The sequence below is a fragment of the Pristiophorus japonicus genome, chromosome 1, assembly GCF_044704955.1.
Source record: "Pristiophorus japonicus isolate sPriJap1 chromosome 1, sPriJap1.hap1, whole genome shotgun sequence".
Lineage (NCBI taxonomy): Eukaryota > Metazoa > Chordata > Chondrichthyes > Pristiophoridae > Pristiophorus > Pristiophorus japonicus.
In genome coordinates this window covers 31,116,783-31,139,793 of record NC_091977.1, presented here as the reverse complement: position 1 = coordinate 31,139,793, position 23,011 = coordinate 31,116,783, and the positions used below count along the sequence as shown (strand labels likewise).

Below are 23,011 nucleotides of genomic sequence, written 5' to 3'. Positions count from 1 at the left end.
ATCTCATCTGAAAGATGACAGTGCAGCACTCCCTCAGCACGGCACTGGGAGTGTCAGCTAGATTTTTGTACTTTAGGTCCCTGGAGTGGGATTTGAACCCACAAGACTCAGAAGCAAAGGTGCTACCAACTGAGGCACGGCTGACATCGCATCTAATGTAGAGTAGGTTCCTCAAATTCTAGTTGCACTTCAGTCCCATACTCCTGATCTTTGGGCATCCTGTGCAGAGGGGAGCGGGCAGGTCGTAAGGCCTCCTTGTAGGACTGCTCCTGGGCCTGGCCAAGGTGGCCATTAACCAGTCCAGGCAACAGGCGGTCGAGGGGGTTGTTCAGCCCGACTGCCTGCCTCTCTTCCGCGGTTACATTCGAGCCAGGGTGTCCCTAGAGATGGAGCAAGCGGTGTCCACTGGTACGCTCGCGGCCTTCCATAAGAGGTGGGCGCCGGAAGGACTGGAGTGCATCAGCAACACCGGCAACCAAATTTTAATTTGATCCATTAACGCCAAAAGTTTAATTTGTTTAATTTATCAGTTTTAAGGGGCACTTGAGTTATTATTTCAACTTAAAATAGTTGTAGAGTAGGTTCCGCAGTTCTGGAAAAGGTGAAACAGCCTGTCATGGCCGACATTATCGAGTCCGTTTGGAATCCTAAAAACAGCAATCATGTCACCTTTCAATCTTCGCTTTTCCAGTGAGAAGATTTCCAATTTACATAACTGTGCCTCATAATCCAATCCCTTCATCCCATCAATCATTCTCTTCTGTATCCTACCAATAGCTGTAATATCCTTTTTGTATTGTGGCGACCAGAAATGTGTGCAATATTCTAAGTGCAGTCGCACCAATGATTTATAAAGTGGCAAGATTATCTCTCTCAGCTTAATATTAACCTTTTAACACACATCTGATTAGTTTCACTCATTGCCGCCGAGAATTGTTGCGATAGCTTCAATTTATTGTTAATCAGGACCCCCCCAGATCTATTTGATTTTCCATCCACATTATTATGTGACCCCCACCGACAATGAAAGCTCGGATGGCCCCAAAGTCGAGGGTTTATCCATTTATGCACATCACCACGGCACATGTTGCATAGCTACTATCCAGTATAGGTTCTGAAGAACCTGGTTTCAAAGGCAAGGTATGAAGACAGTGATTGGATTGAAATTTAAATATATTGTCCCAGAATTTGCGGTCAGTGGTGAGGCAACGGCGTTCTCCGCTAGCCCCGAAGAAAGCTGCCCACCGAGATCTCGCGATCTGTGGCGAGAAGTTTGCCTTTTTTCGATGTGTAATTAATTACAGGGGACTCCCAGCGAAGAGCTGCAGTGGCATCAACAAGCTGTCTAAGCAACCAATCACAATTAAGAATTCTCACGGACAGCAAACCAGGAAATAAGAAGCTGTTTTTATCCTGACTGTTTCAAAATGATACAGAGAGCAATAAAGATTGGGACTCTCACATGGGGATAAGGTAGAAACTGAATTATGATGAACAAACTTTAAAAAAAAATTACATTTAAAAAAATATTGTAATTTCTATCATAATGGAGAAATTTGACACTCCCCAAATATCAAAATTAGTTTTTCAGAGCCAGAACGTTTGTGTAGCAGTCAATACGCCGTTAACATTCCAGTCACACCAAATCCAACAAGGCTTAACATTTAATTGGATAATTAACAGCAATATTAGCACGGAAAAGCCCAAGTTTTCATCAGTTCCACTGATTGCCGGGGTCCACAGTGCAGCCAGTGTCGGAACAGTGAACGACTGACCACAACTTCAGGATTTTCACATTCGCGTGCGCCTGCGGCAAATCCTGAAGTTGCGGTCAATTTCAGAGGTGTAATGACGATGAATGCTGTTCGTTCACCTTCATTATCCACTGCAAGTTCCGGGCTATAAATGGCATATGATTCGTGATACTTACTGGTCACAATCAGCGATATTTCAACTTGTCTAACCCAGACAATCCAATTCTCAGAGAATACCTTCGCCTCAGATTTATTTTTTTATTTGTTGTAATGGAAGTCATTGGAGCATGTCAGTTTCAGTTGCTATGGTGACAGGTGCAGGCACAGGTTGCCAATAGTGAACCTGCATTTACTGTCTTTTCATGTGGAGCAAAATGCTAATGCAAAGAATAAAAAAGAAAGAATGCACATTCAATAAAGAGGCGTTAAAGGCCTCAAGCAAAAATGAGATGCCAGTCATTTCTTGGGCGCCAGTCTCTTGCGATCGTCCACCATAACTTCAGGAGATCGGTGGAAACTCTGGAGAAATGGCACCAAGGGCCATTTACGCCAGTCCTTCAGGATTTCCATTGGGCTGTCGCTGAGGTTGTGGCAGGCGTTCCAGGAGAAGCCCCTTTGGAAAGCTGTCTGTGCGGCATGTGGAACAATGTGAGAATGGTGTTTTCTCGCTTATTTTTCCTAGCCTCTGAAACGTAAAATTGCAGCAAATTTCACTATGCCCGTCGGTCGTGGAAATTTGCAGGACTTTTTTGGAGTAACACATCGTCTCATTGCTCGTGGTGGCATCGTGTGTGATCCCGTCACCCGCGAGCTAAGTTCCAAATTCAGCAGCATACCGTCAAGTATTCTGGTTACACCAGACTAAGCATTCACTCCCTCCACCACTGGTGCACCGTGGCTGCAGTGCGTGCTACCCACAGGATGCACTGCACTGCAACAACTCGCCAAGGCTTCTTCGGCAGCACCTCCCAAACCCGTAACCTCTACCACCTAGAAGGACAAAGGTAGAAGGTGCATGGGACCAACATCACCTCCACGTTCCCCTCCAAATCACTTCACACCATCCTGACTTGGAGATATATCATCGTCGCTGGACCAAAATCCTAGAACTAACCTCCCGAACAGCATTGTAGGAGTACCTTCACCACACCGATTGCAGCGCTTCAAGTAGGCAGCTCACCACTACCTTCTCAGGGCAACAAGCCATGGACAATAAATGCTGTCCTTGCCAGTAACACCGATATCCGAGAATTATTTTTTTTTTAAGTGGGATATCAATTTTGGTTAGATTTTATTAGAAATTGGAATTAACTTTGGGTTTGCTCTCAGGTTGTTACCAGATACTTCTATGGATATTTTCTTCCTGGCATCTTGAAAATCTTGTGAGTGTGTGTTAAAAGTTATAACCAACTGCACCTCCTACTCTTGCTGTGATTCTGACTTTAATTTCAAACTCTTTGATACATCTTCACTTTAAGTATTACAAAGACCTAAATAACCTTAATAGTACTGACTTTGTCACGGCGATAGGATGTAATATTCCCTGCTCTACTCTCACCACATGACAAGGTTTATCTATTTGTAATGTAATATTCCCAGTGACACTATAATTCACAGGATTAAAAAAGTACATTGCAATGGGAGTTCATATGCATTGCTTTTTTGGAGCTTGTGAGTTATTCCAGGCGCACAAGAATGATAGATTCATAAAAGGAGGCTTTTCAGCCCATCGTGCCTGTACTGGCACATTCCACTAGCTGTTTGCCTGGATTCTGCTCCGGGGGCAAGTTTATCCCATTGTCTTAAGATGGATACAGATTCAATAGTAGCCTTCACAAGGGAACTGGATAAAAACTTGAAGGAGAAAAATTGCAGGGATATGGGGAAAGAGTGGGGGAATGGAACTAACTGGATTGCTCTTCGAAGGAGCCGGCACAGACTTGATGGGCCGAATGGCCTCCTTCTGTGCTGTACGACGCAATGATTTTATGAAAGGCTAGTTGTACATTTAAAAGAAGAAGAGGTCAGTAATCATCATCATGGGCAGTCCCTTGAAATCGAGGAAAACTTGCTTCCACTCTAAGGGCCCAAATTTGGCCAGGAGTTGCTCCGTTTTTTTTGAGCAACTTGATTTTTCTGGAGTATCTTAAAAATCCCCATTCTTCACATTTAATTTGCGCCAGTGTAAGTGAGTTAGTCAGGATTTTTTTTGGTTTAGGTTTTTTTTTTCAAAAAGGGGCGTTACCAGCCATCTGCATCTGTTTTGGTCATTTAAGCCAGTTTGGACAGCTAATAGTTGCTCCAAACTAACTTAGGCCAGCGTATGTGGCCACTTGCGGCCGCACAGAAAATCCTTGCGGAGAATTAAGAAATCAGCGCAGGTAGCCAGAGATAGGAGAGGGAAGGGAAGCTCAGAGGACCTTGCAAAGCACTAAACACCTTCACAACAACATTAAAAAAGCATAAAAACCATCAATAATATATAAATAAATAAATAAATTATAAAAAATAAAACTTAAGTCCTACCTTCCTTACTCGTCCCCCCAAGGGTCTTGACTTCTCTCCGAGAGACTTGACTTCTCTCCGAGGGGCTTGACTTCTCTCCGAGGGACTGGACTTCTCTCCGAGAGACTGGACTTCTCTCCAGGGAAAACTTAATCAGTGTTGCGAAATAACGATTTGACATGTGCCCATACAAAATGCAAAGTTCTCTCCACATTCCTGTCCGCTGGCCCATGTTTTATCGGGAGGTGCTGTTGAAGATTATCAGGTCGTCCCTTCGGCCAAGGATAGGGGCAGCGACCATCGGGTCCTGCTCACAGCCTGCAGGACACGCTGGGAGGGTGAGGAGCTACTGCGCATGCGTGCAGATTCCACTGCGCATGCGTGCAGCTGCCGGCACTGTTTTCAGCTCAGGGCTGTAGCTCCACCCCCCACTCCACGAGAAACGCCACGCTAGAATCCGGGACACACAGCAGAGCGTCCAGAATCGTTAGTAAGTTTTTTGGCGCCGTTTTGAACGCACAAAGTCGCCGCATTTCGGGAGAGTGCTCCAGAAAAAGGGGTTGGGGAAATTAAGTGTGTTCTCAGATGACTGTACAGTCCATCATCATCATCATAGGCAGTCCCTCGAATCGAGGATGACTTGCTTCCACGTCAAAAAGTTCAAAGGTGTTTCAATGAAGGATCTAAAATTCCAGGTCCGAACTAAATCTTGCAGGGTGGAAGATGCCTGTGCTTGGATTTTTTCAATGTGTGGTGACCATTGCAGACCAGCCACCACGCGGGTTTGACAGAGCTAGGTCTTGGTCCACGAGCAAGGATTAACCAAGACGACTGGAAACCAGCTCTGCTGCACGGACCTAGTGCACACACATATCGCAGTGTGGGCTGGCCCGTGCTGCCCCTGGGCCCTCGCCTCTTCTGGGCCCCGAACTCACGCCTCTCCTGGGCCCTGATCACGTCGCTCTACAATCTCTCGCCGCTCCTTCGCCCCGACCTCGCCGCTCCTGCTGTACCTGCCCACGCTCCAATCACCGACCTGGACCTTGGTGATGTCCTTTTCACTGCCGTTGTTCTCCTGCTCCAGCACCTGCTGCTCCCTGGAGTGGTATGCCGCCACACTGCTCCCCGGCCTGCTTTGCTGGTGCTCTCTTTGGTAGACTGTGGGTAAGGCACACAAAGAAACTACACACGGGGCAGGTTGAACGGCCTCTCCCCAGTGTGGATTCATTCGTGTACCAGCAGGTTGAATGAACGAGTGAATCCCTTCCCACATATGGAGCAGGTGAATGGTCTCTCCCAGTGTGAATTCGTTCGTGTACCAGCAGGTTGGATGAATGAGTGAATTCCTTTCCACACACGGGGCAGGTGAACGGCCTCTCTCCATTGTGTCAGCGTCGATGAGTTTCCAGCGCAGTGCAGTTTGCTGTAACCAGCGGTTGGACAATGTGGTGAACCGGGGGCCGCAGGGAACTGGACTGATGGTGGGCGGCTGGAGCCGGGGCAGAGCGCTTGGCCGGCGGGCGGGCAGGGAGGCTGCGATCTCCTGGTGAATGGCGGAGTGATTGAGAAAGTTCCACAGCTGGAAGGAAACAGGAATTGTGGACTGAGGAACCACAGCAGGTGAACCAGCGCAGGATTGTGAGAGCACCAACCAGTGAGCTCCTTCTGATTGAAAGCGCTTCAGTAGATCGACTGGGGAGAAAGGATATTTGAAAAGGAGGATTTACAGATGGGAAACTCAAACCAATCATATGATCTGACAGAGTCACTCGATTCACCTGTACATCATCGGCCTTTGGATGTGGAAGGAGAAACGTTCGTCTGCTCTGTCTGTGGGAAAAGATTTTAAACATTAGTGTGACTGGTAAAGCACCGAAACACACACACGCGAATAAGAGTGTTCCAGAGCACTGACTGTAGAAAGAGCTTTAACCAGCTACACAGCCTGAAAAAACATCGCACCATTCACAGCGTGGAGAAACTGTTCACATATTGTGCATGTGGACGAGGCTTCAACTGATAATCCAACCTGGAGAGACACAAGGACACCCAGACCACGGAGAAACGGTGGAAATGTGGGGACTGTGGGAAGGGATTCAATTGTTCTCTGTGCTGGAAACTGTACAGTCCAATACGGGAATTACAGTCTCCGTCACAGGTGGGACAGCCAGTGGTTGAAGGAAAGGGTGGGTGGGGAGTCTGGTTTGCCGCACGTTCCTTCCGCTGCCTGGACTTGTTTTCTGAATGATCTTGGCGATGAGACTCAAGGTGCTCAGCGCCCTCCTAGATGCTCTTCCTCCACTTAGGGTGGTCTTTGGCCAGGGACTCCCAGGTGTCGGTGGAGATGCTGCACTTTATCAAGGAGGCTTTGAGGGTGTCCTTGAAATGTTTCATCTGCCCACCTGGGGCTCACTTGCCGGTAGGAATTCCAAGTACAGCGCTTGCTTTGGGAGTCTTGTGTCAGGCATGTGGACAATATAGCCCGCCCAATGGAGTTGGTCGAGTATGGTCAATGCTTCGATGCTGGGGATGTTGGCCTGAACGAGAACACTGATGTTGATGCGTCTATCCTCCCAGGGTATGCAGTGGTGTACTGGTTTATGTTACTGGACTAGTAATCCAAAGGACTAAACTAATAACCTAGTTAAAACATGCGTTCAAATCTGACCATGGCAGTTTGAGGATTTAAATTATTTTTTTAAGAATCCAGGAATAGTGAAAGAAGCTGGTATCAGTAAAAGTGACCATGAAGCTGTTGGATTTTCGTGACAACTCACTGGTTCACTAATGTCCTTTAGGGAGGACAGCTGCCGTCCTTACCCGGTCTGGCCTACATGTGACTGCAGTCCTAACCACACCGCCTAACCACGCTCTGAAATGGCCGAGCATTGCTGTCAGTATTCTGCCACTGTAAGCCCACGTAGATCAACAGTGGGTAAAGTCAGTCAGTGCACAGCTTCTTTGGAGATTGGATTCATTAAATCAAATTCAAATGCGGCAATCTTGAAATTGACTCCTCAAAAAAATCCTGTCGAACTGATGAATTTTATAAATATGTCCTACTTTGGAAGGTCTGATACTCATTTAAAAAAAAACTCGAGCCTCTGATATTGGCCATTTTCACTGAAACTTATGCCGCAGACCACCAATTTATAAAATGTAGCTTTAAGTGTACGGTTGACCTTTTCATTAAGACAATGGGGTGGGAATCCGGGCAATTGACGCAATGTGTCAGCGGGCCTAGTAGTCAGGATCCATGTTGTTGGCCGGACCCCATTTGCATCGGGTCGGCGAGCTGCGGTGGGAAAACCGGCCCCGGCTTCAAGCCGGAAGATGGTCAGTTCCCCAGGCGTGATCTGCAGACAGGAGGGGAGTTCCCAGGCCGGCATTGTGGAGCCCAAGGTGCACAACCTCACAAGACGGAAGAAGAAGCAGGAAATCGCCTCCAGGATCCTTCTTCAGCTGGGTTGCCATGTGTCGCTGGTCGGAGCACGCGGAGGGTGGGGGGGCAGAGCTCCAGCTCAGTCCAGGGAATGGCAGTTGGGGTCCTGCATGCTTCATTGGGTCCCGATTAGCATTGCAAATGGGCCTACTGGCTGCCTTGTCATGTATGTAACCACAATGTAACACCACTGTATTACTGTATACACTCAACCTAAATACACACCTTGACCACAAGGGGTGAACTTGTGGGAGACACTCCTTACCTGATCACACAGGTATTAAAAAGGGAGGTCCCACGCAGGGTCATCACTTGAGGTTCTGTGAATAAAGAGTTAAGATCACAGAGTGACCTTGTTCCCAGAATGTGCCTGGTGTGGTTTCATATTGTAGAGTAAGGACTTTACATTGGCAACGAGAAACAGGAATTCACGAGAATGGCCACTGGTAGCACAGAGGAACGGTACTGTGTTGGGGAAGACTGGGGCAATTTTGTCAAGAGGCTTCAGCAAAGCTTCGTTACGAAAGAATGGCTGGGGGATGCAGCGGCCGACCAGCGAAGGGCTCATCTTTTGACCAGCTGCGGACCAAAGACTTACGCGCTCATGAAGGACTTACTGGCATCCGAAAAGCCGGCGGACAAAACCTTTGAAGAACTTAGCAAATTGGTCAGGGAGCACCTCAAACTGGCGAGTAGCATAAATACAGCCCGATACAGATTCTACATCCACCGACGTCAAGAAGGACAAGGACGTCATAGCGGACCTCCGGCGTTTGGCCAGCCTCCGTAAGTTCACAGATGCCTGCAGGGGGGAGATGCTAAGCGACTTCTTTATCGAGGGCATCGGTCATGCGGGGATTTTTCGCAAATTAATTGAGACCAAGGATTTGACCTTGGAAGCGGCGGCGTTGCTAGCTCAAATTTTCATGGCGGGGGAGGAAGAGACGAAAATAATTCTGCCTCTAACGTGGCGAGAGATCAGGGAGTCAACATCATCAATGCGACTCAGAGCTCCGCAGGCAGGCAGGGGCAGTTCGACAGCCCCCAGGCAGCAATAGACCCCAGAGTAGAAATTCAACAGAGACAATGGCAGGCTGATCGGACATTCATGCCATCACAGCGGACAATGCGGCCTGGGATGGGGCCATTGACACCCACTAATAGGGTACTTAAGAGCAGTCAAAGGGTCAGTCAGTGTGGAATGCCTGGCCATAGTCCCTTTGTTCCCAACAATGGAAACTTTAACTCATGCTGGAGGTGTGGGAGAAAACACTCAGCTAGATCTTGCAGATTTCAACAGTTTGTCTGCAGGAACTGCAATCTCAGTGGCCACTTAGCTCGAATGTGCAGGAAGTCTACAACCAGACTAATATATGAGGCGGATAGACCAGAAGAGGGTTCTTTGCGGCAGGATGAATCTTGGGGTGAATCGATGGATGCAGAGGTTCAGCGGGTCCATGTGGCGAATATTCACAGGTCATACACCAAAACGCCACCCATGATGATGAGGGTTTTATTAAATGGTATCCCTGTACACATGGAGCTGGACACTGGGGCCAGCCAGTCACTCATGGGCGTTCAGCAATTTGAGAAGCTATGGCCATTTAAAGCCAGTAGACCAAAATTAGCACGTGTTGAGACACAATTACGAACTTACACTAAAGAAATCATTCCGTTGCTAGGCAGTGCAATGTTGGCTGTCACACACAGCGGGGTAGTGAATTGGCTGCCGCTCTGGATTGTCCTGGGCAATGGTCCCACACTGTTGGGGAGAAGCTGGTTAGCCGAGATGAACTGGAAATGGGGGGATGTTCATGCAATGTCATCTGTGGAGCGAAGTTCGTGCTCACAAGTTCTGCAACAATTCGATTCACTATTCCAACCTGGCGTCGGGACTTTCAAGGGCACTAAAGTAGAGATACACATCACCCCAGACGCCAGGCCAGTGCACCACAAAGCCAGATCGGTGCCGTATGTGATGCGGGAAAAGATCGAGAGCGAATTGGACCGGCTGTTGAGAGAGGGCATCATCTGTTGAATACAGCGACTGGGCGAGCCCCATCGTTCCCATCCTAAAAGCGGATGGCTCTGTCAGAATCTGTGGCGACTACAAGGCCACCATCACTCGGGTGTCCCTACAAGATCAATACCCGCTCCCGGCAGGCGTCAAGCTGTTCACCACATTGGACCTCACTTCAGCCTATATGACCCAGGAACTGGCTGACGAATCTAAACAACTGACCACCATCACCACGCACAAGGGACTGTTCGTTTATAACAGGTGCGCGTTTGGCATTCGATCAGCGGCCGCGATTTTTCAACGAAACATGGAAAGCCTGCTCAAATCCATTCCTGGAACGATCGTATTCCAGGACGACATCCTCATCACGGGTCGAGACACCAAGGAACACCTCCACAACCTGGAGGAGGTGCTACGCCGACTGGACCGGGTAGACCTGCGACTCAAGAAGTCTAAATGTATGTTCTTAGCTCCTGAGGTTGAATTTCTGGGCAGGAGGGTTGCTGCAGATGGGATTTGGCCCACCGAATCCAAAACAGAGGCGATTCGACGAGAACCGAGGCCCTGCAACACATCGGAGCTGCGTTCATTCCTGGGACTGTTGAACTATTTCAAGAACTTTCTGCCGAACCTGAGCACGTTGTTGAAGCCGCTACACGTGCTCCTGCGTAAGGGTTGCGATTGGTTTTGGGGGGACTGTCAGGAACGGGCTTTTGATCGGGCGTGAAACCTACTTTGTTCAAACAAGTTGATGACCCTGTACGACCCCTATAAAAAATTGGTTCTTACATGTGATGCATCGTCCTATGGGATTCGGTGCGTGTTGCAGCAGGGCAATGCTGAGGGTCAACTACAACCTGTGGCTTATGCCTCCAGGTCGCTGTCTCAAGCAGAACTGGGATATGGCATGGTCGAGAAGGTAGTGCTTGCATGTGTCTATGGTGTAAAAAAAATGCATCAGTACCTCTTTGGCAGGAAGTTTGTATTAGAGACGGACCACAAGCCATTAACATCCCTGTTATCAGACAGTAAGGCTATCAATGCCAACGTATCAGCTCGGAGACAGCGATGGGCTCTCACGCTGGCTGCTTATGACTACTCCATCCGGCACCGGCCCGGCACTGAAAATTGTGCTGACGCGCTCAGCAGGATTCCACTGGCCACCACCGAGGAGGCAGCGGAGCAAAGTACCAAGATGGTCATGGCTGTCGATGCCTTTGACACCGCAGGCTCCCCCATCACAGCCCGCCAGATCAAAATCTGGACAAACAGAGATCCCCTCCTATCCCTGATTAAGAAATGTGTCCTGACTGGGGATTGGGCGCCCGCACACGGAGCATGCCCTGAGGAGGTCAGATCGTTCCACAGACGGATGGATGAGCTCTCCATCCAAGCCGACTGCCTACTATGGGGCAGCCGGATAGTTATGCCCCAAAAGGGCAGGGAGGCATTCATCAGGGAACTCTACAGCGAGCACCCAGGCATTGTGCTGATGAAGTCCATTGCCCGGTTACACGTTTGGTGGCCTGGAATTGATTCAGACCTGGAACACTGTGTTCGCAGGTGCACGACGTGTGCCCAGCTGGGTAATGCCCCCAGGGAGGCCCCGCTCAGCTTGGCCCACCAGGCCATGGTCACGCATTCATGTCGACTACGCAGGCCCGTTCATGGGTAAGATGTTCCTTATTGTGGTAGATGCTTACTCGAAATGGATCGAGTGCATCATTCTGAATTCATGCACATCATCCACCACCGTGGAAAGCCTATGTGCGATCTTTGCAACCCATGGCTTGCCGGACATCCTGATTAGTGATAATGGCCCATGTTTTACAAGCTACGAATTCCGAGAGTTTATGTCGGGTAATGGCATCAACCATGTCAGGACGGCGCCGTTCAAGCCGGCTTCCAATGGCCAGGCGGAACATGTGATCCAAATCATTAAGCAAGGTATGCTCAGGATTCAGGGACCCTCCCTACAATGCCGCCTATCACGCCTCCTGCTGGCCTATAGATCCTGACCGCACTCGCTGACGGGGGTCCCGCCCGCAGAGCTACTAATGAAACGGACACTCAAAACTCGGTTGTCCCTCATTCACCCGGTCCTGACCGACATAGTTGAGGGCAAGCGTAAGTCACAAAACGAGTACCATGACCGTAATGCGAGGGGCAGATGTATAGAAATAAATGATTCTGTATTCGTCCTCAATCACGCTATGGGGCCCAAATGGCTTGAGGGCACTGTAATTGACAAAGAGGGGAATAGGGTCATCGTGGTAAAACTCAACAATGGTCAGATATGCCGTAAGCATCTGGACCAGGTAAAAAAAAGGTTTAGCATCGACACGGAGGAACCTGAAGAAGACCATGAGATGGAGCTCACAACATCGCCAGTGAACGAGCAACAAGAGCATTCAGAAGAATGCACAGTCCCTGCGGTCAGCCCGGACAGGCCGGAGTCACCACAGGTGACAGACACTCACATCAGTGTCCAACAACCAGAGCCCCAACTGCAGCGCTCCACGAGGGAGCGTAGACCACCTGAAAGTATAAACCTATGATCCCAATAAGACTTTGGGGGGGGAGGTGATGTCATGTATGTAACCAGAATGTTACACCACTGTATTACTGTATACACTCAACCTGAATGCACACCTTGACCACAAGGGGTGAACTTGTGGGAGACACTCCTTACCTGATCACACAGGTATTAAAAAGGGAGGTCCCATGCAGGGTCATCACTTGAGATCCTGTGAATAAAGAGTTAAGGTCACAGAGTGACCTTGTTCCCAGAATGTGCCTCGTGTGGTTTCATATTGTAGAGTAAGGACTTTACATGTCTCAAGGGGACGCATCATACCATCCACGGCCACAATAGTGGCAAGTCATTGCCCGCCATTTTCAGGGGGCTACAACCTTGTTTCCGCCAGGAAGGCCTGAACTCTCACCCCGATGTTTCCCTGTTATGGCTGTTTGATTACAAACTGAAGCTTGCTGCTGGGACCATCGTCAACGAGTAGGCCTCAGTAAGGCCCAGTCCACTGTTGCTCTGAGGCTTCGACTGGCCCAGCTAGACATGCGGCTGAGAACGGGCCTGTTTTTACGGTGCTAACGGTTGCAGCATTTTGATCTTTCTCACTTAATCCTGCACTGAAACCATTTACAGCCTGTTGGGCAGGCCTTTAAATCTCGGGCCTTGTTCCTAGGCGATTACAAGTCAAGGTTCAATAATCATTTTCAGTAAATAGTCATGGGTAGATCTATTGGGGATTAAAGCATTCGATAATAGCTGTGTGATCAATGACAAGAGAGGTTGAACTACACGGTCTGTCACTCAGGAGAACCTATGAAGAGCATTCAGAAGGAAAAGAGATTGGGGAGAGTAATTGGTGTGTTAAATTGATATTGCAAAGCTTGGTATGATTACATTTTATATAAAATGAAAGGCTAACATTATCAGGGATCCTTATTTCTATTGATTGAACCTACTTGTGTCAGCTGTGACTCAGTGGGTAGCACTTTCACTTCTGAATCAGGTTGTGGGTTCAAGTTCCACTCCAGCCACATGGGCACAAAAATCCAGGCTGACACTCCCAGTGCACTGCTGAGGGAGCGCTGCACTGTTGGAGGTGCTGTCTTTCAGATGAGACGTTAAACCGAGGCCCCATCAGCCCTCTCGGGTGGATGTAAAAGATCCCGTGGCACTATTTCGAAGAAGAGCAGGGGAGTTATTGCTGGTCTCCTGGCCAATATGTCACAATCAACATCACTAAAACAGATTATCTGGTCATTATCACATTGCTGTTTGTGGGAGCTTACTGTGTGCAAATTGGCTGCTGCATTACAACAGTGACTACAGTTCATAAAATACTTAATTGGCTGTAAAGCGCTTTGAGATATTCGGTGGTCATGAAAGGCGCTATATAAATGCAAGTCTTTCTTTTTGTATGTCTGCGGTGTTTTTGACCATTCACCTTCCTTTTCTGCTTTGTGAACCTTTTGCTTTTCCTTCAATATTTGTTAAAAGTTTTTTTTTATGCTTCTTTTCCTTCCTGGTTCTCCTATAGAGTTGTCCAGGTTAGGAGTCAATCTGGCTCCATCCCACCCCCCCGCCATCCCTCTCCACGTCCTCCTTTACCATCACCAACCCCCATTCCCCCCCGCCGGTATTCCTGTCACTCTGCGTGTTGGAGTCCCTTTACCATGTGTCGAGATTGAATGCTTTCGCTTTTAACTCGTCATCACTACGATTCCCTTAAGCATTTCTTTCTGTTCCTTTTATTGTATGCATTCGCGCCTATGTATACATCTGTGTGGGCACCAATGCTCCCGCTAATGTTTTCTTTGGGCCGCGCGACCCCTTTAACAGGCTGTGCAGCCCATTCAAAATTCCGCGCATGCGCGATTTTTCCATTTAAAAGCCGGTGAGTCGGCTGCATGGAGCCTCCAGAGTGCTGCACGGCCGTGCAGCTTAAAGGGAACGTTGGCGCGCATGTACATGCGAATATTTATCCATGTATGTACATTCATGCATGTATATGCGAATTGTGCATGAATGTTTGTGCACGCGCGCGTGTGTGTATAAATGCGCGTGTGTGTATACATGTGTGCACGTGTGTGCATCAGCAACACTATTAAACTCCTGTGTCTGCCACGGAGCTTGCTTGTTACTAAAGGTCCTCCACCCCTGTATTTTGCCTTGCAGGTTCATTACTTAATGGTGCTGTCTGCCAACTGGGCCTATGTGAAAGATGCCTGCAGAATGCAAAAGTACGAGGACATCAAATCAAAGGAGGAGCAGGAGCTGCATGACATCCACTCCACCCGCTCGAAAGAGCGGCTAAATGCTTATACATAAAGAGTCCCGCCCCCTCGCTCGCACCAGTTACTGCTTTGTGTCTGACTAAAGCTTAACAACTGACTCACGACCCTGGTTACTGGTTCAGTAAGTTCCTATGCGACCCGACCACAAAAAAAAAATGTGATTAAAAATCTGATAGCCTTGTCATTTGGTATAGCGTTAGTCCTGGCTTCACTCACACAAGAAATTTCAATTTATTGGGTTTGTAAAAAAATAATTCTGATCGATTTTTTTAAAAAGCGACTTTGGTAACGGTGATTTTTTTTTAAACATTCCTTTTATTTTTACTGATAGGAAATTGGTAGCAGGACCATATACAAGGGAAAGGGGAAGGGAAAACTTAAGCTGGGAGATCACTGTTGCTGATTTTATTGTGCAAATGTTTAATGCACTCGTATCAAATTCCACTCTCTGTTATTTTAATGGAGTTGCGAACCCATTTATTGCAAATGGTTTATTGCCTCGGTTAAAGGAGAGGAACTTGATACCAGCCTGATAACCGTTCACATTATACATCACCTGCAGTCATTTCCAGGCCTACTATTCTTTTCCCTATTTAAAGTTGTCCGAGTGCAAAATGTTCCTTAGAAATACTTGTGAGCTGATAAAATCCTGAATCTAATAATCATGTTCATACTGTTTTTTTTTTAATAACATTACATCCTTAATTTTTATAATTATCGGTAGGGTCAGTGTCTTACAGTGACCGAGCAGTTCAATATTCATTTCTAATGCATGGGATTGAAGAATTTCAGCAGTCTTTTGGCCTTCACGAGACTCATTGGTAATCGGGGCCTCTGGTGCATGCCGGCTAAAATGGGCCAAATTCCATAAAAAATTTGGAATTTGGAATCGCTATGGGAACCGGTCCGGGTCCTGGCTGTGCCTGCCTTTTCGTGGGATATATGAAATGTTCTTTGTTGCAGCCCTCCTTGGGACCCCCTCCCTCACCCCTTTTTCCAGTGCATTGATGACTGTGCCAGTGTTGCTTCCTGCTCTCGCCCCACACTGGAAAAATGTCACCATTGGGAAATTCCTTGGTTATTGGATATTTTTTTAAAAAAGATAATAAAAGGCTCTACACCTGGAACGTTAGCCTGTCTTTTGGGGACTGCCCTGAAGGCCAACCCATTTGGTGGTACGTCCCACGCCAAAGGAATAGTCTTAGAAAAAGTTGGTGTTGAGGCTAAGCAGCCCAATTGTGCCATCAGAAAATGTGTTCGAGTCCAGCTTATTAAGAATGGCAAGCAAATCACAGCTTTTGTTCCAAACGATGGTTGCTTGAATTTCATTGAGGAGAACGATGAAGTTCTGGTTGCTGGTTTTGGTCGTAAGGGCCATGCTGTTGGTGATATTCCTGGTGTCCGCTTCAAGGTGGTCAAAGTAGCCAATGTATCTCTGTTGGCCCTGTACAAAGGCAAGAAGGAAAGACCAAGATCTTAAATGTTTTGGTGTATTATCAGAGATTGAAAATAAATCACTGTTTGAATGCTGACAGACTAGCTGTGTATTGGCAGTGAGGCCATTGTGACGAAACGGGAATGTGGGCGGTCTCCCATCATTTTGGAGATCGCTGTCTGTCATTCCATCCACTTATGATTGGAGCCGTCTGTTCCTTTACGCCGACTGAACGAGCCTACTTCCATTTTGATTACTTACTTTTAATAGCGCGGCTTGTTCTCCCCACGAAAGCTGCCTGTCAATGGCTTTGGTTTTGGTGGGGGTGGGGGTTAACATTTTCATGAAACATGCAGGTACACCATCAAGAGCCCGGTAAGTTACACACTGAATATTGAATGTTTTCCGAACAATAGGCGACGCAAACGTACCCCGTTTCGTAGGAGCTTACTGCCACAGGACACACACTCTCACATTCCGTTTTGTTTTAGGTCTTTTTCTTAACTGTCGTGTTTGGCGAAAACTTTAATCGAGCACTTCACAACAAAAGGGAAACGGGGGAAATAATGCTTTCGGGGCCTTTTTTTTTCTGTTCGGTGCCGACAATAAATACCCGCTTCAGATCGAGCGGCCAACCCTTTGGCAGTTTAATCGAGCGTTCTTTACCGAGCGAAAGTAGTCTCACACGTAAAATATGTAGTATCTGACATGACTGGGGGAGAAAAAAAAAGAAAGATTTCATCGTGAACATAATCGGGCCGCTAATGGCAAAAGTTGATGTTAAATATTTAGCCGAAGGAGAAGCTACCAGTGAAATTTGTAACGTAAAAGTCATTGAGAACGATCTGTCAATACTGGACCAAAATGGGTGTGTTGAATTTTATTCTGTATTGCCTATTGATCCTGCTGTATGTACGCAGTATGGTGTCTCCCTGTAGCCTGAACAAGATCTCCATCAGTGTTTTTGGAAGTAAAATCCGAGTTTGTTTTTCTTTTCGGTCCACCTCTCGGACCCATTGTGAACTATGGTGAGCTGTTTCCTGATGTAAGTGCATTTCTAATGAAGTTAAAGGAATTGAGATCTGCTTTATACTGTAACAGTCATGCAACATTTGGTAATTTCTAAGCGTTTTCTGTATTAGGTAAGAACTTTGACGTAGCTGTTATTCGTGGCATGGTTATACACTAGATATGGGGATAGTTTCTCGAGAGTCGGCCAGCAAGTTTTTTTTTAACCCTAGGCTGTCTTACTGTATCAACGGTTGTGTGCAGTATTATGGTTCCGATGCTGCCAGTATTATGCTGCGACTCTCTTTATGCTATTTTAATGTAGTGTTTGATTCCTTTTGTGTGATATCTATAGGTTGTGTCGATTTAATCCATGTCCTTTTGATTCATATATGATGTCTTGTATTCAGTAATAACTTAATGCTATTGGCTTTCTGGTACTAGTCTTTGTATTTTCACAAAGAATGCTTTGTAGCAGGCTGTATAATTAATCTGTTTTTGTACATGAATGTGCCAACAGCTTGACAAGTGGCTTTTTTTTGATTGTAGGAAGAACATGCTTGCAATTTAATTAATAAAAATAAATTTGTGTAGTTGTTCCTTTGTGGAGATGTTGTATCTATCTTGATCAACCGGACGACTCAATGGGGAGACTTATTGAAAGCTGGTCAGTTAAAATAGCCCCTTGTGCGTGTGTGTGTGTGTGCACATGTGTTTGTGTATGTGAGAGAAAGACCATTTTTGCTGTTATTAAGATGAGGGAGGTTAGTGGTGAAGGATGAAACAATATCCACTTTTGACCTGCCCAGCATCAACATTGAGCATTTCCAAGCCAAGTACAGCACAGCTTTGTAGATCAATTGATAGAGATTTATTGCCATTATTAATCAATAACTCCATTATTGTTGTATGATGCGACTGCCAGGATGGTTGAAGGCGAACTAGATGTATCTTAGTCTTGTAGTTCCTGCAGGGAGTCTCGCAAACCAAAAGTTATCAGAAACTACGCCTGATTTCTTGACTGTGGTCAGATATTTGTGTGCAATGCTCTTGAATTCCTCATATGTGCTTCCAACAGATGAAGCTGCCCACCAGAGGTGCAAATTCAGTAAAATTAAATGTTGAAGCCCCCCTCTTTTTTGCCCTGACAATGGGACTCGATCCCAACATCAGAAACACACCTCCCTACTTGTCCAACAGTGACATTTTCCATTGTGCAGACCAGCCATCCTGAGGTCCTTCTGGGTGAGGTTACCTTGGTGTTAAATTAGGCCCACGCACAGTAAAATCTGCATTGAGTCTGGCCAAACCCACTTACGGCCAGCAAGCAGAAGAGACCTCTGTCCCATCAGTTGTGTTGGATTTCAAGCCAGATTCTAGCGGTTAGAAGGATATTGTCCTAACCCAACGCAACACCCATTCCCTAAAATGTCTTTTCATTGCACAGAATATTTACAACAAAATAAGATGGAAACAATATATCAAATCGGAACACAGAAATTGCTGGACGAAAAAAACCAAGGTACTTCTAGTTCGCCTTCTACCATCCAGCAACTTGTCAAGGATTTTTCGATAATGCCTCCCAAACCCATGACCTCTATCACCTAGAGTGGCAAGGGCAGGGGAACATAATGACTTGCAAGTTCCCTTCCAAGTCACACACCATCTTGACTCAGAAACAGATCATCGTTCCTTCATTATTGTTGGATTAAAATCCTAAAATTCCTTATCTAACAGCATTGTGGGAGTACCTTTACCTCATGGACTGCAGTGGTTCAAGAAAGCAGCTCACCTCCAACTTCTCAAGGGAAATTAGGAATGGCCTTGCCAGCGATGCCCACATCCCAGTAATGAATTAAAAAAAAAGATACAATGATAATGGATCTGGTGACTAATCATTGCAATCAATCTCTATCAATTAGCATACAACAGACCCAGACATGACGAGGAAAACTCTAGTGATGGAGAGCTTTGGAAACCATAAGTCCAAAGGGACCTGTTCCTCCCAAGCACACTACACTCACCACATGTCACGTCTCAAATTACTCGTGTACTGCATCCCAAAATAATGGCCTAGAAATCCCGGTCGAGATCTTCCCTCGGGCGATCGACTGAAAAAGTTAAAAAAGATGCACACCCATCTGCTCCTGCTGTGCCCACTGGCGATCCCGGTCATGAGGCCTCCCTGCGCATCGGAGCGCGTGCACATCGGGACGTCTGTATGCTGGAGCTGAAGTCACATTGACACTGGGCAGCCAATCCAGGTACAGTATTTTCTCATTCATAATAATGGGAGCTCCGTAAGTAGGAAATAAAAAATAGAAAAAATACAACACATATTTTAGATTAATTTAAATTAAAGTTATTTATGTCTTATATAAAATATATATTTTCTGATTTTTTAAAACGTTTTTTTAATTATGGTTCGAAGTAAACTTACCTTACTGAGCAAGGTTTTTAACAATTACTTTTTGCCCCATCAGTGGTGCCTGATAATGATCTGCAAACGGTAAATGCTATAAACAGGGCCAATTATACAATGGAAAATCCAGAGGGAATAGGACAAAGGTCAGTTAGCGGGGTGGGGGGGGGGGGGTGGGTGAGGGATCTATGGAGTTAACAACTCTCATTAGATTACAGGAAGAATTTGACTGACTAAAGATGGTGTTAAAATCTGTAATAAACCTACAATCATTTTAACAGAGGAAAATCTGTTTTTGCTGAAGTTGATACTTTTGCACTCATTATGGGTTTGGACTCTTTGAAATTAAAAAAAGCTGTTTACCAGTCGCACAACTGGTTTACAGCAATTCAAAAAACAGTAAAGGGACACTGAATCTTCCTCACTGCACCTTACATCATCCCAGAGCAACATAAGAATATAAGAAATAAGAGCAGGAGTAGGCCATACGGCCTCTCGAGCCTGCTCCGCCATTTAATACAATCATGGCCGATCTGATCATGGACTAAGGTCCATTTCCCTGCCCGCTCTCCATATTCCCCTATTTCTTTATTGTTTAAGAAACTGTCTATTTCTGTCTTAAATTTATTCAATGTCTCAGCTTCCACAGCTCTCTGAGGCAGTGAATTCCACAGATCCACAACTTTCTGAGAGAAGAAATTTCTCATCTCAGTTTTAAATGGGTGGCCCCTTATTCTAAGATTATGCTCTCTAGTTCTAGTCTTCCCTATCAGTGTCAACATCCTCTCTACGTCCACCTTGTCAAGCCCCCTCATAATCTTATACGTTTTGATGAAATCACCTCTCATTCTTCTGAAGTCCAATGAGTATAGGCCCAACCTACTCAACCTTTCCTCATAAGTCAACCCCCTCATCTCTGGAATCAACCTTGTGAACCTTCTCTGAACTGCCTCCAAAGCAAGTATATCCTTTCGTAAATATGGAAACCAAAACTGCACACAGTATTCCAGGTGTGGCCTCACCAATTCCTTGTATAGCTGTAACAAGACTTCCCTGCTTTTATACTCCATCCCCTTTGCAATAAAGGCCAAGATACCATTGGTCTTCCTGATCACTTGCTATACCTGCATAATATCCTGTTTCATGCACAAGTACCCCCAGGTCCCGCTTTATTGAGGCACTTTGCAATCTTTCTCCATTTAAATAATAACTTGTTGTTTGATTTTTTTCTGCCAAAGTGCATGACCTCACACTTTCCAACATTATACTGCATCTGCCAAATTTTTGCCCACTCACTTAGCTTGTCTATGTCCTTTTGCAGATTTTTTGTGTCCTCCTCACACATTGCTTTTCCTCCCGTCTTTGTATCGTCAACAAACTTGGCTACGTTACACTCAGTTCCTTCTTCCAAGTCGTTAATGTAGATTGTAAATAATTGGGGTTCCAGCACTGATCCCTGCGACACACCACTAGTTACCAGTTGCCAAGCAGGGAATGAACCTTTTATCCTGACTCTCTGTTTTCTGTTAGTTAGCCAGTCCTCTATCCATGCTAATGTATTACCCCCAACCCCGTGAACTTTTATCTTGTGCAGTAACCTTTTATGTGGCACCTTGTCAAATGCCTTCTGGGAGTCCAAATACACCACATCCACTGGTTCCCCTTTACCCACCCTGTTTGTTACATCCTCAAAGAATTCCAGCAAATTTGTCAAACATGACTTCCCCTTCATAAATCCATGCTGACTCTGCCTGACCGAATTTTGCTTTTCCAAATGCCCTTTAATATTCTTTAATAATGGACTCCAACATCTTCCAAACCACAGATGTTCAGCTAACTGGTCTATAGTTTCCTGCTTGTTGTCTGCCTCCTTTTTTAAATAGGGATGTTACATTTGCAGTTTTCCAATCTGCTGGGACCTCCCCAGAATCCAGGGAATTTTGGTAAATTACAACCAATGCATCCATTATCCCTGCCGCTACTTCTTTTAAGACCCTAGGATGCGAGCCATCAGGTCCAGGGAATTTAACTGCCTTTAGTCCCATTATCTTGCTGAGTACCACCTCCTTAGTGATTGTGATTGTGTTAAGTTCTTCCCCCCCTATAGTCCCTTGACTATCCACTGTTGGAATATTGTTAATGTCCTCTACCGTAAAGATGAGGCATGTTAGAATGCCTTTACATATTTCATACCTAGGTAGATCTACATAAAGCTCTCTTTAATCTGCCTCAATTATATGCTCCAGTTTCAGCAGCACATCCACTATTGCAGCAGTGTGACATTTTCTTTTGCCATGCCAATCTTTTTCATGGTTTGCCTTGGTGAGATTGTCAATTTAGTGTCACCTAGTGGTAAAGAACATAAAAGAATACGAGCAGGAGTAGGCTCCTCGAGCCTGCTCTGCCATTCACAAAGATCATGGCTGAGCATCAACCTCAACTCCACTTTCCCACCCTATCTCCATATCCCTTGATTCCCCGCAAAAGCTTATCTATCTCAGCCTTGAATATATTCAGAGATTCCGCAACCATAGCCCTCTGGGGCAGAGAATTCCAAAGATTCACAACCCTCTGGGTGAAAAAATTCCTCCTAATCTCTGTCTTAAATGGCCTACCCCTTATATTGAGACTGTGCCTCCCTAATTCTAGACACTCCCCAGGGGAAACAACCTCTCAGCATCTACCCTGTCAATCCCCCTCAGAATCTTGCATGTTTCAATTAGATCATCTCTCATTCTTCTAAACTCCAGAGAGTAAAGCTACATTCTATACAATCTCTCATCATAAGACAGCCCTCTCATCCCAAGAATTAATCTAGTGAACCTCCGCTGCACCGCCTCCAAGGCAAGTTCATCCTTCCTTAGATACAGAGACCAAAACTGTGCACAGTACTCCAGGTGTGGTCTCACCAAAGCCCTTTACAATTGTAGCAAGACTTCCTTACTCTTATACTCCAACCCCCTTTCAATAAAGGACAACATACTATTTGCCTTCTTTATTGTTTGCTGTACCTGCAAGCTAGCTTTCTGTGTTTTTTGCACAGGGACTTCCAAATCTCTCTAAAGTCAGTGTTATGCTTGTGTCCACTCAAACCTGGGTTGAGTCTGTTCAAACACATTTCACAAAGGACCATGACAACTGGCACAGAAGAGAAACCGTTATCACATTAATCTCGACTGAATTGAAAAGCAGGTCCCAGGAGTGAATGGATTAACCCACGATACAAATTAACCTGGAGACCCCGAGCAGCACCACTGCAGGGATGATGGTCACAGGGAAGTCGAGAGACGCTGGCTGATGGAGGGACCTTTAAGGGAGGAGCTGAATGTGAAATGAGTGACAACACTGGGATCAGATCAAACGAAACAGATGTTCTTTATAATCATATCCCCTCAACTGTTTGTGTTCAGTCTTACAATGTAATAAATAGAAGTTATGAAATTCCCAGGCAGCAAAATAAATCCCCGTGATACATATGGTTTACCCGCTTAGTAAATGAGCAGGAGCTGGCTGTTAATTGCTGTCTGCCACAAATTGGCATTAAATGGAGTGGAAAATGTTAAACTTAGAACATTCTGTGTGTATTGATGACCCTGAACTTTAA

The 23,011-nt window shown here is 46.0% G+C and overlaps 1 protein-coding gene across 1 annotated transcript in view; it reads left to right on the top strand.

Annotated features, from left to right (window-relative positions):
- gpm6ab (glycoprotein M6Ab) overlaps nt 1-14,798 on the top strand; it is a 66,858-nt gene extending 52,060 nt beyond the window's left edge. Inside the window, exon 6 of the mRNA XM_070896715.1 lies at nt 14,424-14,798. Within this exon, the coding sequence (XP_070752816.1) occupies nt 14,424-14,576 (153 nt within the window). The 3' untranslated portion in view covers nt 14,577-14,798. The remainder of the gene's footprint in view (nt 1-14,423) is intronic.
- Nucleotides 14,799-23,011: the final 8,213 nt, after the last annotated feature.